Raw genomic sequence first — 19429 nt, forward strand, 5'->3', positions numbered from 1 at the left:
TGGCGAGGATATCCTCCGTTGTCTGAATCACAAGCAGTTACTGTCAGTCGCCGTTACGAGCTCAGTCCATGTTATTTTAAAATATAACTGAGACGTTTTTATTTTCAAAACTTAAAAGAATACATATGTCTTTTGTGGTTAGTTATTTGTATGCGGTCAATGTAATTTTTTGCTTTTTTTCCATCTCGGAAATTAACTAGCTTTTTTTACGTCCATGCTAGATTTTATCAATAAAATGACCCTGTTGACGTTTTGGACAGTCTGACCATCTTCAGGAGTCAATTTTAACAGCTACAAAGTGTTAAACAGTTTCGAAAAATGGCCAAATTTTCTTTTCACTACTAATTTTTTATTATGGATAATTTGCATACCTTTTTCCATTGTTTCTATAGTAACAAACAACTTACAATTAATGCCATTAGATATTAAACATACCCCTTCAAATGTTGTTTATATTCAACTTTATTTCGTTTATGGATAATAATTATTTTGTAAATTTTTTTAAAATTTCTTTTGTGTATTTCTTATTTGTTAAACTAATTTAGTTTTTAAATTAAAGTTTTGCTACTTTTGCAATGGTTTTTTGAGTGTTTTCGGAAATAATCTAGTATTGCATCACTAATATTGTGTATATGTGTCCATCTTGTGTTTATTTAACTGTCCAAAAGAATTATTCGAATGTCTGTATCTTAAGGTATTTTCCTTTGTTAATGCTTGTATTGTATTATTTTATTTACACTGTTTAAATGTTCAAATTTTTCCAAAAATTTAAATGTAACAAATATTTTTCAACTATTTTTAGAATTAGTCCTATTTTTATTATATAGAATCCTTGAAGATTTTTTATTTTTAGAACTATTTTTGTGACTAAGATCGTTCAGAAGAGAGTGCGTAAATTGTGCTTAACGAGAAGATAAGTTCTGCAATTTTTCTTTCTTTTTTTTTTTTTATATGCACAAAAATATGTCTATATACTCACATGCATAAATAACTAATATTACAATTTTCAAATAATTTGACTCATAAATTGTCAATTAATGGAAAATACCGTTATCATTTGTTTATCACTGAATGAACGAGGAAATTGATCACGGTCGTTTTACTCTTGCTATGATTTCTAAAACCTGTCAACACCTAAAGCTCTGAAGGGCAGTGTCCACAGAACGCAGAATGGCTACCTCAAACCACGGCAAACGAATTGGGCAACAAAACCAAAGGTCTGTGGCACACACGTGTATCGATACCTTTCCAAAATTCATATACACGTGTTGAGTAACAAAAGCTCGCAGAACAATACAACCCTAACAATATTTACAGCGCGCGTAGCCCGCGGCGTTGTGGTGGAGTCTCCCTTGCGGTGTCACCAAACCCTCTCTTCAAAACCGAACCCAAACATTACATCCCCCTACTGCAAGTTTGCAGTTAAATAAAAGTTTTTATTTAACAAAGCATCTTTGGTAATTACAGTTCTCTATCTTATATACCGAAAGCAAACATATTAAATAAATCTTTAGTAAATAATACAAAAATGAGAAAAAAAAAGTAAGACTATTAAAGTAAAATATTAAACTGGAAAGACTTTTAAAAATTTACATTAAAAGTTAATTCAATAAAATAAATGGATTGAAGGTATACAACGTAATAATGCCCTTCTTTCATTTTTTTTTAATTATCTTGATAAACTGTGTATTTAGAGTTTTTTTAAAAAATATTTATAACATGAATTAGTTAATTCATTAAAAAGGAGATACTAATTTCAACTTTCAAATGATTATAGTTCGACTTGTGAAATGAATTTTCTGTACTCATGATTAAGTTATTTTCGGATGGATCATTTATGGATTATCTGTGATGTAATTTTTGGATACAAAATTAGATAAAATAAATGAGTATAGTAGTAAAAGTAGAAAAATTAGCCTAAACAATGACAATACATAAAGGTTAGAGGACACTTAGTTACCTTTTCCGATGCTGCTGGGGGACAGAGGCCGCTCCTTGGGTGGGGACACACTGCTAGAGACCGCGGGCACACTGACCACTCCCTCCCTGGCCACGTCCTGGACCACAGTGGCAGCCCTGCTCCCGGCTCCAGCAGGCTGGAGGATGGTGTACTGCTTGCTGCCAGGGCTGTCGGTCCGCTTCGTGCTCGTAACCACTTCAGGTTCCTCCTTGATCCTCTTCTCCTCCACCCGCGGCGGCGGTGGTAGACCAGGATATCCAACGAAGGTGGCTCCGGCAGGATATGGTCCAAAAGTGTCCATTATTTTCTCCTTTTCGATAGGCTTGAAGGCAGAAACGAACTTTTTGTCTTCCTTATCTTCCTTTTTCTTCTTCTCGTCTTCCGCTCCCGGGTCTGACATGTCTATTTCCAGTTCATTCGAAGAGTCGTCCACTAATTCGTTGAAATCGGGTTCATACCTTGTGTACTTCCCTTCCTGCTTCACTTTTCCAACCGTTGACTGTATAGAGGCGCATTCGTTCTCGATTTTTAAAAGGTTCTCTAATTCATTTTTATCGACCTTTTTCTCTTCCGGTTCTTCCTTGACAATGGGATTTTTATTGATGTCTGTCTTTTGTGAACCCCTTAAGGTGATCACATCTTTGATACCACCGTCTAAAGTGGATTTTTTCTTTTCTTCGAAAAGATTTTCGAATGCAGGACTCTCATCCTGCTCCCGGAAGTTGTCCCTTGCAGGCCAGCTTCCAGATAATGACTTAAGAGCTGCTTCGGTTTCCCTTATTAATGTTTCGTCATCTTGTTCTTCCTGTTTCGCAGCTTTTCTCGCCGGGCTCCGAGATGGGGATACCATCAACGTCCTCTTCTTCTGCGGCAGAGTTCTCTGCGAATCCTCCATTTCGGATTCCTCGTCTTTCTTCCTCCTCCGTTTCCCTGCTGAGTCCTCTTCTTCCTTCCGATTTAGTTTCTTGTTCAGGAGATCGGCTATCTTGGGCTTCCCCTCTTTCCGGTTTCCGCCCACCATCCCCCCGCCGACCCTGAAACACAGAACAAGCTTCCTTTAGTAGGCAGTCTATGTAAGTAGCTCTCTAGTAATTCTTTCATTCACATGAATATCTTAGACATCAAATATGAAATAATCAAAAGTACTTGACAGGAAGAATAATTATGGCCTTTTCTATACAGTTTTTGCTTCTGTTTCGAATTGAAGACAAAAGTAAAATATATATTACATGGAAGAATTCATTACTTTAGGCTGCTAGAAAAAGAACACACAGTAAGAATGTCAAGTTTGGAGAACAAATCATTATATCAATAAAAACTGAAACATCATAAAACTAATTTTCAGCCAATAGATGACTATTTTTCCCATAAAAGAAGTTGGTATAATGTTTTTACTTTAATAGTAAAAAATAAATGTTTTTTCCATATAAATCAAGTTTTATTCAATGTTATTTTAATACCTACGCAACTTTACATAGTAATATTATACTTTGTAAAAATTCGAAAATAGAAAATGCAGGTGATCTCTTTGTATCTTTGTCTAGTGGGAATTAATGAGATCCAGTCAGAAAAGAAAAACGAAGACAGTAGCCTTGAGTGCGTGGCTTTAATCTTGTGAAGAAGGTGGAGGGAAGGAGGGACACCTCACAAATTATGGTACAATAAAAGGTAAGATTATGGCTGGGAGCAGTAACAGTGTTACAAGTTGCCCATCATCCGTCTTGTAGCTGAAAAAGTCCGCTTCCATCCCCGCTAATGTTGGGCAATCAGTCAGCCCGCCGTCTACTGCTGAATTTTTTACATCAACCGAATTGTCTCATTTCCCCGAGCAGCGACGGTGTAACTTAACTGTGTTGGTCTGTGTTGGGCAACATATCTAACATGCGAGGAAGAACTATAAATATTTGTGAAAAGAATTATAGAAGGAATCCTGCATTTATGAACACGTATAAAGAATATAAGTTTAAATACTAAAATGAAGCTCTTTTGTGATGCAGTAGTTTAATTTTTGGACTTGATTAAAAAAAAAAAAAAAATATGTGAGCAACTAAGATTCGATTCACTTCGAAAGAATATTTTAATATCGATTTAAATACAAGATTAAGTATAGCAATAAAAAATAAATTAAGGTAATTAATTATTTGAAAGAATAAATTAAAATACAAACACAAAATCACTTGCCAGTTGGGTGTATTAGAATGAAATATTATTAGTTCACAAATAGTGCACAATCAAAAACAATAATAATAAACTGAATAGTTTAAAAGCATTCCTCTCCTGAGATTTTAATTTATACAGTTTTATGAATAGGGAAGGACATATCGCTATGTAATAATGTGTATCCAAAGTTTTTGAACTTTTATTATATTAAAAGTTTTTGTAAAAGTGTCTATAATGATATTCATTTTATAGAATTTTTTACTTTTTTTATATATATGAAATATAGAGTTTGGGGAAGTATGGAGATCCTTATAAATTTAAAGAATCTAAATTTTCAACCAAAATACAGGTTGCCAAATAACGTAATCTTGCAAAAAGGTCGTGTGTGTGTCAGCCTAACTCGTATCAGACTAACTCAAAAACGTAAAGTTATTCAAAACTGAAATTTCATATTTATTTTCAAAGATAAATAGTGTTTTTGAAAATTTTAGGATATTATTAAAACCTTTTTTTTCTTATTTTTTTTTTTTAGAAAAAACAACTTAAAATAAATTTGATGATGTTGGCACCTAACAAGGAGATACAAAAGAGAGATATATTGCTTTTTTTCCCTAAATAAAATGTCCAGAAAAAAATTTCTTTCGAATCAATTTTTAATCCGTTATACATTCAGCATATAACAGCCCGGTAACCTACCAATATTAGTAAAATTAGAAACATATTTTATTACTACTCTCAAGCATACTTGATTTATTTATTACTTTTTCATTTCGGTATAACTATTGTCAATTTGAAAATAAACTAGTAGAAGTGTAACAATCTTTTTTTTTTTAATTACACTATCAGCAACCTAGGTATAGTTTCTTAAGGCAGCATGAACTGTTTATGTGAGGAAAATTAAAATTAAATAAAACAGTTGCTGCTATTTTATAAATTCGGCCGATATGCCACGTTTAGTAAATATGATTATAATCGTTTCCAGAATCGATCAATGCACTAACCTAACAGGAAATATACTTGTCAGGGCGGTCCTGCGAGAGGAAATGAAGGAATGAGATAAGGGTGCGTTAGGAAAATCGAGGAAAAGTTTCCATGACAAGAAACAATGAGAGAGGTTAACAAAAGTTATTCACATTTCCTGGAGCAGTCCCACATCCCCGGAGCCGGTACCAGGCACCGGAGCTCTCGTGCTGTTCAACTCGTTAAGTCTTGTTTTAATTAGTAGCCCTGGTGTGAGCCACGTCAGGCCCGTCGTCCGATCGCTTTTCTTTTAGCAGAGCTTTCGGTAATTGGTTCATCGGTTGAGCCAAGGGAGGGGTTGCTCGAAAGTAAATATATTCATTTATAGGAAGAACAAACAAACAAACAAACCAACAAGAAACCTATACAGGTTCTTGTGAATTATCCATGTCATTGTCATAGCTTGATTTTAATTGTTACAAAAAATAAAAATAAATAAAGTTTATTTTTTGAGTAGTATCACTATCAATGAAATGCAGCTATAGGTTCCTATTCATACAAATGGAAAAAACAGTGTAATTTAGGATTTGTGACCGGAAGATGTTTTATAGTGTTTGGTTGGGTTCAGTGAATACTATTCTCCTTTTTTTTTTTTTTTTTATCAATATCAAACTAACTCAAACCTACGGAAGGTTAGAGCAATGCTATATCCTATCCTAAACAGAAAATCCAAATTAAAACCAGAAACAACTTATTTTTAAAACAATACTCAGGCCACTGCCGATGTATGGCTGCGAAGACTAGGGAGCGGCATCCGCAGTGGATACTCCTTTGTTTGTAAGAAATATCCAATTGCATCGGGGATTACAAATGGTATCAACAGAAGATTACATCAATGAACGGTTTATGAAGTTATCAAAGCCCAGTTACCGAAGCAGGAAGTGACTTACAACTTAGGAAATCCAGCCTCAACCCGAAGACTGCTGCAGGAAACCCTGTAATAAATTTCATATTTATCAACTCTATTATTGACATTACTTCTATTTTTTTTTCTCTTCGTCATTTTATAAAATTAACTTTTTTTTTTTTATCCCCAATAGAGGCTAATTTTTTGTTTTGTTAGGTCTACGAATGTCGTTGTTTTCGCTATTAACTTTTCTTTTCTCCCTTTCAAGAATTATTATTTTTATCTATTTATTTTATTTCATTATTTTTTAAAATTTATATTTTTCTATATAGTTAGGGATGTCTTGTTCGAGATAAGCTCTCGGCGGTGCTTAAGTTGTAAAAGATCCAAACATTCTAAAAATAGTCGGATTGATTAATTTAATAAAATGTTTTGAAAACATAACAACTTTAATTTTCAGTAAGAATGAGTATATACAACACATGGACATATCGCAACGCTAATCCTAAAACTTCCTGAAGAAATATGGTTTATACAAAGGTTTTAGAATTCAAGTAGAAGATATTCTATTCTATAAAGTATTAAACAAAACTCCCCTAAGAGTTTTTTTGTTGTTTCATTTCTTCTGTAGTAGACACAGTATTTTCCAATTATCTTCAAGCCACCAACAGACATAACTGCCCAAAGAAATGCTGCGATGGCACCTGCTTTGGCACCCCTACACTCAGCGCTAAGCAGGGGCCACATAAAGAAAGGACTTAATGTCAGGACTTCGATAAGGTCCCCGGAGCAGACACGCATACACATCCCCTACTCTACTAGCCGTCTAAGCATCTGTTCTGAATATTTAACGGGAAACGCTAAGCCTCTATTCCCCTTTAACGTTACCGTATAGGAAACAGTTAACATAAAACAAATAATCTACAGTCGTCGGCAAGAACAGATTAGAACGACCTCTTGTTTTTCCTACAGTCTGAAAGGGAGGGCGTTCGATAAATTATTTAAGCAGGTTTGTTAAGAGGGCAAAAAGCAGTCCCTTCTGGGGCCACGTTGGGCCAGATATTGGGGTGGGATTAATTCTACTTATTGGGGCAACTGATTTGTTACTGCTAAATAACTTCTTCTAGAGGGAAGACGTTTATTTTTTATTATTCCTATGAATTAATCATTATATTTTAAAAATAAGTGAATATTCTTTTTGAAAGCATGTAGATGTTAATTGTCCATCCTTCAATACTTTATTCTATACCTCACGTCCCACTTCTATACTTCCCCCATCTTTCATCATTTGTGGTCTCAAGAGCTTAATTTTCGAAGAACATTCCAGAACATATTTCTTACAAGTAAAAGGAATATTTCATTTACTGTACTGAGGAAATAGAGTAAAAAATAATCGTTGAGACCACAGGTAATCACATATCGGACGGACCACACTTCTGGAAAGAAGTTGAGGGCTAACACCTAACGCCTGCTATTGCTAGATACCGAGAGGAGTTTAGGAGTTTTTTTTTTAAAGTTAGCGGACGGGATGGTAGGGGAGAGCTTTATCTAATTCCAGGCTGATAGTTCTCGTCTTCATTAACAGAGGGAGCTGTCCGCAGCAGGCCGTCCCGCCCAGACCCGACCCGAACTCCTGGGGGTAAGTTCCAGTCGAGGAAAAATAACTCCTTTTATGACTTCATTATAACAACCTCCCACCTGCTCCTACGAAATGACATTCACGAGAGTTTTATAGGGACGGTAAGTAAGATGGGGAGGGGATGTTTTGATAGTCAATTAGCTCTTGATATTGTGTCCTGAGGTGATGTAATGACCAAGTCCGAGGGTAATAGTGCAGTTTTTATGGGCAATTGACACCAATATGAAGCCAATTTCAAAAGCATATTAAAAGTAAAGTATGGTAAAGGATAAATGGTAAATTAAAAATAGTTTTTCTTCTATCGTCGAATTGCGATGCCTATTATTTATTTATGAAAAAAATCGCCACTCAGGTTAATAGGTTTATTACTATTTCACATCAAAGTTGACGTTTCGGCTTCTTGGAGCCACTCTCAGGATTCTTCCCAGCGTAATTTATTTTATTAGCTGAAAATTATATACTCAGATACAGATACTTAATACTTCGCTGAATGTATTAAAGTATGCTTCCTAATACTTTGGATACTAATACAAAGGCCTATCATTCAAATAAATGTCAGAATCGAATTCTACTACGACGACGAAAATGTCCTCTGAATAAATGATTTTTAGTAAGTAATTAATTCGCAGTTGGCGATCTGATTTACCTATTGTTTTTAATTAATAAAAATATCTTAGTTACAAGAGATACGAGTATAACGCGAAAATTAAACTATTACTCATAATAAGAATAACAATAAAATATTTTGACGTTAAATAACAAGGAATTCTAAAAAAAGAAACACAAGCTAAAATACGCTTTATGGGTCTGCGGTAATTAAGAGGTAGCTCCATTCAACAAAATTTTGGTTAAAAAAAAAAAGAAAACAATTTTTCCAAATTCAGGTTTTGAGATAACTTTTAAAAAAAATCTATTAGCATTAAGAAAACACACTGGGTCATCTAGAATCTGGTATCCTTTTCTAAGGGTGGAGGAAGAAGCTTAAAGGATTGGAGTTCCTCCTTACACTAGACATCAAAAATAATATAGAAAATATGTTTGTGTAAAGAACAAATAAATTTTGAGAGAAATAAATGATTAAAACACATTAATTACGAATGAAAAACATTATGCACTTTTAGGTCATAAAAACAAATACTAAAAAAAGGAAATTAATCACTGGATTCTTGTACCGTTAAGTCAAGTAAAGGCGGTCCTTTCGAGCAGTAATTGTTACTAAAGGTGAGAGCTACTCAGTTGTTTTTTTTTTCAGAAAAAGGGAATTTTTTTTGTCCTATCTAACTGATAATAATTAATTATTTATAGAAAATATATTTTATTTCTTATAATCTCTTAAAACCATGGTTTGTTTTAAAATTAAGAAGTTAATAAAAATTATAATAATAAAAAATTAAACTATTTTTACAGAGTTTCACATTGAATTAGAAGAAAACCTATATTTGATATGTAACTGAAGTGAATAAACTCTGTCCACGAAATCTTGATAAATAATTAATGAATGAACGAAAACAGATCAATAATTAAATTTAAAAAAAAAAATTTAAAAAACATTAATTTCATTCACTTCATCGAATAACAATCAAGCGCAATAAAAATCAATTGTGTACTGATTAGGGTGAAAAACATCTAGTTCAGAACTTCCGGCTTAGTTCCGAAGAATTAATAAAAAGTAGAACTTTCAAGTTCAAGAAAGTTAGTTCAAGGAAGTTGCATAATCTTTCTTGCGAAACCGTTTAAAAACTTTTTTCCTTACAACATTTTTAATGGCTACAAATCTATAATAGCCTGGGAATATTGAATTTTTTTAGTTTTGAAATTAAATCAAGCACATAAAACTTTATAACTTAACTTTAATTGATATTCTATAAATGACATAATATAAATTACGAACATGATTTCTTTGAATAAAAATTAAAGTAAAAAAAAATTTTTTTGTGTCATAATCATATAAATAGATACATATGACGTATGTTGTTGAAAATTAAATATTTTTTAAAGATTACCTCTGAAACTAATACACACACTTTTCAGGTTATAATTCCTCATAATATGAAATCACTTTACGATAGATTAGGTTTTCATTACAATAATGATTGACTTGTTGCTTAAATACGTCCAGGGCCCTGTTTCATAATGAAAGCTAATAGTATTAGTTCATAGTACAAGTGTAGAAACTAGTGTGGTAATAATACTAATACTTATTTTTTCCATGATACGGATGTCTATTAGTGATATTACAGGAATTAAAAAATACTAAAGTACAACTTACTATTGTACAAGTCTGTGTAATTGTAATTAAGATAAATCTACAAGACTAATAATATTAATTTGTACTTTATTATCAAACAGGGCCCAGATAGGCAAATTCCGGACTTATAAGCGCTAAATTTTGAAATTCTCTGAGAATTAATAACAAAAGACGTTTTACTATGGATATACTATTTTGTTTTGTAGTCTTAGAATGAGATTCTTGTAAACCAATACGATCTACTTGGTAATGTATGTGTTAAAATTTTGTTTTGAATCACTTTGACATTATCTTACTTATAGTAAAACTTCTTTATCTGTTTGCAATTAAAGAGACTTGGTTTTGAAGAATGAACTCCGCCTTTAAAACTAATTTGCCGCTTTAAAACTAAATAATGAGTAATTTAATAAAATATCGCAGAAAAGATTACTGCTATAATGGACAAAAGCAGAAACTTTGTGGGTCTAACAATAACCTAACTTGACTTGTTATAGGAATAGTGTTTATCCTTAGCTCACCTGTGGTAAGTGCTTCCATGTTTTGCCTTGCTGAGAATCTCAGAACAACTTAAATGTTTCACTGTGACCTTAGAATACGTATTGTAAATTATTTGTATAGTCACCATTTAAAAAAAATGCTTACGTTCATTTCATATTGCAACATACATCCCAATAAGTACAAATGTGTTTCATAAATATTTTTCCGACTGTGATGTCACTGATCGAATTAATAATGTAATAAATACCATTTCAAAGCAAAATATAAAGCGAACTTTTTAATTATAAATACATTTTTTTTTTAATTTAACCAGATTCAAAATAACAAAATATTTGATGAAAAACAATTTTTTTACACACAAAAATGTAAACTAAAATATTTATTGTAACTCACCTCCAGGACAATACATTCCCATAGCTATGTCGTATCATAACAACCGAATTATTAACAGAAATATATAACTCTTCAGGTAATAATGACTGCTTTCAAGAAGGCTTCGAGGACGATCTACACTCGGCGAGGCTGGTAAGAGGGGGCCTCCCTAACGTGTGTGAGTTATCGCCGCTATTAGCGCACTCTGTCAGCCAACCCCGGACTTAGGCTAAGCTCTCATTAGAGCTGAGCACTCCGTCAGCTGTGAGCGTGAGGGGGTCTTCTCGCCAGAGCGGTACATACATGATGGGAGGGGGCTGAGGACAGTGTCTTGGGGCACACCTTAGTTAATGTTCAGATAGCTTTCATTTAGCAGTGTTTAATTGATAAAATATTTAAATTTTAAAATAATAGATACATCAACGATGTTAAGTAAATTTAATAAGTAGATACAATTTCGAAATGATGTGTTTCTTGGAAAATACAAACTAAATTAAAAGTCATGAGGGTCGAAACTCCTTTTGTAAAATGTAATGTTCTTCAACTATCTTTTCTGATACAATGCCAATTCGTTTGCTGGTATATGTAATATTGTTTTTAATTAAGAAAATATTGAATACCGAATTTGAGGCAAGTCAACGAATATGGGAAAAATAAGGTCATGACTTTTTTGTTCATAATCTTAAACCATTTTCGTCTTAATTGAATATGTTCTACTAGTTATTGCGAACTTACAGAATAGAGGAATTAAAGTAAAGTCAATATTAGTTAATTATTTTTCGTTCTACAAACAAATATTGGTGTTATATCAAACTTTGGTATTTAGCTCGTAATAGTCACTTTAAACTAAATTCTTCAACAAATTGAAAATATAAAACTTCAAAGATTTTGATTGGTAGAAGTAATCAGAGCATTTCAAGACCGAAAAGCGTCCAAAAGATCAAATCTCAGATGACGGATTTTTCACCTTAAATAACAGCATCACCAAGAATGGTGTAAATGGTGAAAGGAGGAATTTTGTAAGAGTTTACATTTTGAAAATATATTTTATTTACAGTTAAAATGATATTGTCCGTTTCATGAGAAGAAAGAAGACAAAACTTAGAATGAAACATTTGGCAGAGCAAATCAATGAATCACTAATTGAATTAAAGAATTTCTTCGGAGAAATTATAGATACCTCTTTCTTTTAGTCATTGACGTACATATAAATATTGAAATAAAGAAACTTATTAAAAATCAATAGTGGGCCGTTAGTGGATTGTTAAATCCACAGAAGGACTGTTAACAATATCAATAAAGCCCTACGGCATGAGAGGTGTGAAAAAAGGGCCCCCAGATCGTATATCCTTGTCCGGCTCGACCCTGACGGAGGAAACACAAATTAAAAGGCAGAGGACTGAGGATGAATGGATGATCCTTGAAAGACCCCTAAAAATTAATGCATTAATTACCATTTGGGCCGTGGCCCGGAGGGTCCTGGAAATTGGAATGTCGTGTACGGGCTGAGGGAGGGGGGGCGAGATTTTATTTTTAATTGTCTAACTCCACCCCTGGGGACCACTACCCTCCATCCACTAAGTCTTCCTTTATAGCCTTTTTTTCTTCTCTTACTGCTTCCTGATCTTAGCTCCTTTTTTTTCTTCCTTTTTTTTTGTTTGTTTCTTTTCTTCTCTAAAGTAATGTCGTGCTTTTTCCATTGTTTTCTTATTAATTTTATTTCTTTATAACCTCACGCCTTGGAGATATGTAGTCGACACGAAGAGAAAAATGGGGTAAACAGGATTTTACGACACCAATAAATCGTATCATCTGAAATGTCCTGATCCCTCACTTTTTTCAGCTCTACATTTTTTTTTCGCAGAATAACGATTATTAATTTACTAACTTACGATTCATATTTTCTACAGAACATGCATTTTTTAAAAACAATCATCCCTATTGCACTATTCATATTCATAGAATTTGTGTCTGTCTAACATAAACATACTTGATTTATTAATGCACATCTTCAAAACTTTTTTTTTTCACTGATCCTTATATTATTATAAACAAAACAAATACATACATACATATCATATGTAATATATTTGAGAAAAGTCTTTTTTTTTTTTTTCAAAATCTCTTTATTTTTCATTTAAATACAAATAAGTCTTCCAAAAATTAGAAAGTTTTGACTCGTTGAACGTCAAGATTTTAAGTGAGAAGAAAAGTTTTTGAAGTCACTTATAATAATGAGGGCTTTTTCAGGGACATTAAAAAATCCATTAGTATTCTTTATATTCACACATATTTTGTGTATATAAATTATGAAAATAGACTGGAAAAAATATATTTCTTTTTCTTTTAGCATGTTTTTCATAAGTTAATAACATTATATGAATTTAATAATGTGGCCAAATAAATTTATTACTTTTGAAAAATAAACATTAACTTATAAACTCAATTAAAATAAATTAATAAACTAAACAACTAAAATAAATTCATCAATTAAAATAAAACCTGGAATTCAACGCCTTTAAAAATTATAAATTAAAATCCCAAAATTTTATTCTTTTAGTGATACTTAAATCAGTTCATGTTTGTCCCTCTAATAAATATACCATTTGAATAGTGATATTCTGTTTTAATACGTTCGTAATATATATATTTTGAATAATATTTGTTCATTTCACAATCACTTAAAATTTTGAAGATTGGGGTTTAAAAACAAACTTCGTTCAGTAAATTTTAGAATAAATGTATAAATTCAGTTTACTAGTTGAGTACATTTTCTTATTGACATATTGTAACTTTATATTTTCATAAAAAAACATAAATATATATATTGCTATATTTTTTACTTTTTTTTTATTTATTAATTATTTATGCTTATTTTTTTACCCACTTTTCTTCGGGAAAAGAAAAACATTCACTTAATTTGAAGCAAACTATTATGAATGAAAGAAATATACTTTTGACAAAGCCAAATATTTTAACTATTGTATCTAAATTGTTCACATTTAGACAAAACTCAATAACAGAAAAAAAAAATATATAGACTCGCTATTATTTTTGTGTTTATTAGTTTTACCGAAATATGTAAACTTATTTTGTGGGTGCATCCAAAGGAGTCAATAGAAGAACCTACGATGTAGATCTGAGGACTACATGTTCTATCAGAACTTAAAGATGCGACGGAAACTTATTCAAGAAGAGATTAGGATCTTGATTTAGTGGCAAAGTTTTGTGTATCTGTGGGCAGCGAGTCTAAGTTCGTTCTATAGACTATATTATCACTATTATTGTTTATAATATATTGACAAAAATAAACATTAGTTTTGTTAGAAACAAAAATTGCATTTATATTGATAGATGGCATTTTATATCTACGCAGCTAAGGATAGTGATGAAGAATTAAAAAAATCTGTACCACTAAAACCCATGAAGAGTCAGGGGTTCAGTATTTTGTAAGGAAGTACTGTTACCAGACCAACGGTTGTGTTAGGAGGTGATTTGGTCAGAATCATTCTCGACCGCCAGATTTTTACCCAATTAAGGGTATCCAATTTATGAGGGTTGGGTGGACCCCAAGAGGGCTCCCACACACAGGGTTGACACACGGCTACAGTGTAACAGAAAATAATTTTCTGACCAGCTGGATTCAAACCCGGGGCTTGGAGTTAGTAGCATCGCACCTTACCACGATGCCAACTCGCTCCCTCAATGAATGATACATAGTAAAAATAAAGAAGTTTAACCGTAACCGAAGCCTGATTTGAATCACCATGATGATTTAATAGTAATTAAATATCATAAATGTAAATCTTCGAAATCAGTGTACTGAAAATTAAAAAAAAATCAAAGAAAAACGTTTTCATTTGCATTTTCAGTAAGATTTAAAAAGTACTCTTGTTTATATTTCATTAATGTTTTTAGGCAATCGTAAAAAATGCAGGAGTAGATTACAACCCATTCTAAGAATATTTATTTTCCCTTAGTTCAGGAAAGGAAAATTCAAGAGTTGATAGTTGGTAAGACCCCAGAGGTGAGGATCTGATTCTTGCTACTTTACATACAAAAGAGATCGTTCGTTTTAATTATCAGATCTCCCTTTGGGTTTATTTCCTCCTGAGGAGAGTTAGGAGAGGGCGAAAGAAGGAGGGTGGGAATGAGAGAGAGAGGAAGGGAGTGAGAGGGAGCGAGGGAGTGAGGAAGATGACAGGGCCGGTGGCTGTCCAAGGGACCAGCACACGCTATTTATTGCTGTTTATAATTGAATTTTTGGCCAGCATTGTGTAAAGAAGTGCTTCCAGCTCCAGCTCCAGGGTTCGACTCTTCGATATATATCGAATAGGAACCGCCAAGATTTATCGACTCGGCTCTCGACTCTCTAATCGACCCTATGACGGATTTATTTCTCAGGGGGGAGACTTTCCGATAAGCAGGAGCTTACACCTAGCCTACCCAGAGACCTTTGGAAAATGTTCCTTGTCAGGAAAATTTATTGTTCGTTCGGCTATGGAGATATCCAGCTAGGATGTTTTTATCATGTATAGATCCTTCCTTCCACTGTATAGAATTTATGAAATATCTTGAGAGTAGCAGAGGTATACTTCTAAAAGTTTTATATAACTAAATTTCTTATACTATATGATTATGTTTTCATTTTTCTGGTATCAATGGTAAAACATTAAATCAAAATTAACAGTTAAACTCACTAAATTCGAATTTGATTTCAAGCTCACTAAGGCCCATAAAATGAGCATAAATAAAGATTAATTGGTGGCAGAGGAACAGAGGAACAGGATTTCAACTCAAATCAATAGTAGAACTCAAATAGTCCCTACATTTCGTTATTCGAATAAGCAGTATTTATTTAATAAAATATAATTTTTACGATACTCCTCATACTCCCCCTCACAGTATGACAAAAAACTCTTAAAAATAAATTATTCTGTAAGTAATTTAGCTAGAGATTTAAAACTTGGTGTAATTACTCTTTACTCCAGGGAGTTCGAATGTAGAGGCTGACACATTAAAATGATGGCACTAAAATAGGGTTAAATACCCAACCAATATCACCCCAGCCTATCTTGATGACTTTTTGCAGGTTTAAAATTTATTATGATTTTTAAATTCCGCACGAAAACACATAAAATATAACTAATATATATGTATATATAATTAAGATAATTATTTATAGGGAATTAATCATCTTAATGTCTTATTTTTTAAAGTATTTATTTTACTAAAAAAATATGTATATTTCTATATATGAAAATAATAGTTTAGAATTTGAGAAAAAAAAGTAAGTAGGTATAAAAAATAAAGGAATTTTTTTTTCATGAGAGTTCGAACATTCTTTTAGGCTTGTATCTTTTAAAATGTTAATAATTATTTGGAAAAAGATTCAGTAAAAAAAATAGCTACTAGTAACTGCCACCCTTGAAAGATGGGGTAAGAGGTGTTTGTTGAAGTACACAAAATCAATAGAAGAGTGAAGACACTCTGTATGAGGACTATATATTTTTTTGAAAATGAGGTTAATTTTCAAAAAATAATGAATCAAAGCTGTTTTGCCTTCAGAATTTAACATCAGTTTAAGAAGAAAAAGTAATAAAACTTTAGATAACAGGTTAGATTCAGATTTAAATGAACTAGAGAAAAAGTTTGTATTTCTTCAAATGATAAAATGGAAGTGAATTCTATGAACAATTAATTACTGTTATTCTACCATTATAATAATTACACACCCACTTTTAAAACTTTATGTTCTTTTCGATAGTTTCCTAACCAATTCATTTTTTATTTATTTATAATTTTTAAGAAACAACAAATAAATAATGAGATATAACAGATAAATAAATCGATGGCTTGTTTAACTCTGGTGCTTCTTAAATTTCCACTACCTTTATAAAATATACTATTAAAGGTTTTCTCTTTTAGAAAAATTACAATTTTTCAATTAATTGTTTGACTAAACAGATTTAGGAATAAATTCTAAATCAGTTCAGTCATAAAAATTTATCAAAAAGTTGTAAATTTCCTAAAAGAGAGAACCTTTAATTTTATTTTCATAAGTTAGTGGAAATGTACTAAGTATCACTGTGAAGTAAGACACTGAAATGTTCATATAATTCTCATGTAAAAAATAAATAAATAAATACCGTCTGTTGACCATTAGAATTAAGGAGTTGTGACACATACGTGAGTACTTGAAGGTTAAATAATACTATTTTATTTAATACTGAGAACTATAACATTTTATTTAATTTTAATAGTATAAATAATGTATAATGTTTAATTTATAGTGAAGAAAATATATAGCTTCAACATTATTTAAGTTTACGGCTCTCGGTTTCAAGATATCTGTTCAGTTTTAATATGTCACTATTGATAGAATAATGATAGCAGGATAAAATAATGATACTTGTGTAGGCCATGAATTGTATTATCATTATAACAACAACATATTATTATTATATTCAGATTTGTGTAGTACCCTATAGGATTGGAGCAAAAAGTTTCTATTTTGATTTATCGGGAGACCCAAGAGCACAAATCCTATATAAATTAGCAGGAGCCCTAGGAAAAATATGGGCTAGGGGGTGCAGTTCCACCCCCACCCCCAACTCAACCTGTTTGTGCTTCCATCCCTTTATCACTTAGCCCTATCTCCTTTCTTTGCTCTTACTGATCGATTCTTATGCTGAGTATCGATACTGAAGCGTATTTAATTAAAATGGCTTGTTACTTTGCTTGTAAAATAAACAATATAAACAGTACAAAATAGAAAATCTTTTACTTACTTTTACTAGGAAAACATAAGTTTCGAATAACTACAAATTTAATATAGTTTTATAAAATACAATATATTACTAAATTGTACCGTTTCATTGTCAAGTAATAAAATTTGACAGAAACAACTCACCCCTGATCTTCCGTCTTAATTCGAGTATTCTGACTACCACGCTTTTCCTGAAAACAAACAAAAAAAATAATTGTCAATTTAATCTGAAATTCAAATATTCTAACCATAAAAAGCTGCTATAATTATAGCTATTAAAAAATACAAATGTGTATACGCTTTATCCAAATATTTATTTAGAAATATTTTATAAAACGTTTGCTTAGAGAACTGAATATTAATTTATTATAAATTATATAGTATGTTAAATAAGATTTATATTTATATAAGAGACCAGGAACTTAATAGTTTATACCTTCCTATTGTATTTAATATTTAAATTTTAAAAATTTACTATTGTTAAACTATCATTTTATGTTAGAGAACAAATTTTGTATCTTGCTATCCATGTTTGAACTAGAGACTAGTTCAAACAATTATATTTTTAATAGCGTAATTAAGTTAAATTCTAAATAAAGTGTCTAGCGGAAGAATATCTTGGTTGCAAACAAGTTTAGCATCATTATTTTTTAACATTTATTTCCTTTAGCTATTAACTTAGCACATATCAAAGGCTCTGTCTGCCAGTTTTTTAATTTTATTTTCTAGTATCGAAAGTTTATTTTCAAAATAACAACTGTAAGAACTTATTTTTTCAGATATACACTACCAGAAAAAGTTCATGACCACTTGACATTTTTTAAAAGAAAATGTGATGCGTTTTGGACTGAATAATAGCTTTTCAAATGAATCTTCAACAAAAGAACTACCGAAAAATTTTGATTAAATAATAATTGAAGATTAAAATAAATTTTGAAGAGAAATTTTATTCACTTTTAAATTAACAATCTTATTATATTGTTGCTGAATATATAAAAGCAAGAAATATAGATAAAACCAAAATCAGTACAGATCAGATTGGCATTTACAGAACAGACCTGTAAATTAATTTTTACAGAGGATCCCTATCTTTCTGTATCAACAAGATATAAAATCATGTAAATTATTAACCGTTTACTTTTGGTATTATGTTTTAACGTTAAAAACTAATTAAAATTAGCGTGTAAAATAATTAAGACTAACTGTTTCATTAATTTCTACAAGAAGCCAATGGTTTAAATTACTGCGTTAGAACAAAAAATTAAGACTTCAAACTAACACGTAAAAACCTCAATGCCACACTAAATAACTTAATAGCGTTGCTCTGTATCACCTTGCGGGTTTTGTGCAGATCCTATTGTGCCCTCAGGAAGGGATGCACTACAAGAACACAAAGATTCGCTGACCATTGAGCCAGTACAAAGCCCTCCTATACGACCCTTAAATCTGACACTAATAGCATATACTCAGCTCCGTCCAATCTATACACAGCACTTCTTCAGTGGCTATTGAGTATCTATGGTCGGACTCTCTATGGTCGTCTACTGTACTAATGCACCGTATATGTCGTTATATAGATAACCCCTGTATCTCCTCTGCTATTGGCTAAAAATGTTATGAAGCGTTTCCCTTCTCTATTGTTTTTTAAAAGAGTTTGGAACGTGCTATAAATTACTGAATATTAAAATAGCCGTACTCCATTAATTACGGTATTATCCAGAACTATCGTATTCTATTTCATGCGAAGCTTCGTAGAATCTAGAACGGAACGTTATTTGAATGGCTTGAAGGCATTCAATTGCAGTTTAAGATTAGCTGTGCCCTCAACGATAAAAATGCATTATTCCGTAGACAGACGATTTCAACGAACAGTACGCCGACTACCCGGGAATCAGCAACGAAAAATGCATTAATTG

The 19429-nt window shown here is 31.8% G+C and overlaps 1 protein-coding gene across 8 annotated transcripts in view; it reads right to left on the bottom strand.

Annotated features, from left to right (window-relative positions):
• The window catches only part of LOC106679334 (myelin transcription factor 1), a 263237-nt gene that overhangs the window by 30689 nt on the left and 213119 nt on the right, over positions 1-19429 (bottom strand). For all 8 annotated transcript variants that reach the window (XM_024358819.2, XM_067046714.1, XM_067046716.1 and 5 more), the window contains exons 4-5: positions 17658-17704; positions 1961-2994 (exon numbers count right to left, since the gene is read on the bottom strand). In XM_024358819.2, coding sequence (XP_024214587.1) covers positions 1961-2981 — 1021 coding nt within the window. In that variant the 5' untranslated portion in view covers positions 2982-2994; positions 17658-17704. The remainder of the gene's footprint in view (positions 1-1960; positions 2995-17657; positions 17705-19429) is intronic.

Source organism: Halyomorpha halys, unplaced genomic scaffold (assembly GCF_000696795.3).
Source record: "Halyomorpha halys isolate HHAL.00 unplaced genomic scaffold, Hhal_1.1 Scaffold194.1, whole genome shotgun sequence".
Lineage (NCBI taxonomy): Eukaryota > Metazoa > Arthropoda > Insecta > Hemiptera > Pentatomidae > Halyomorpha > Halyomorpha halys.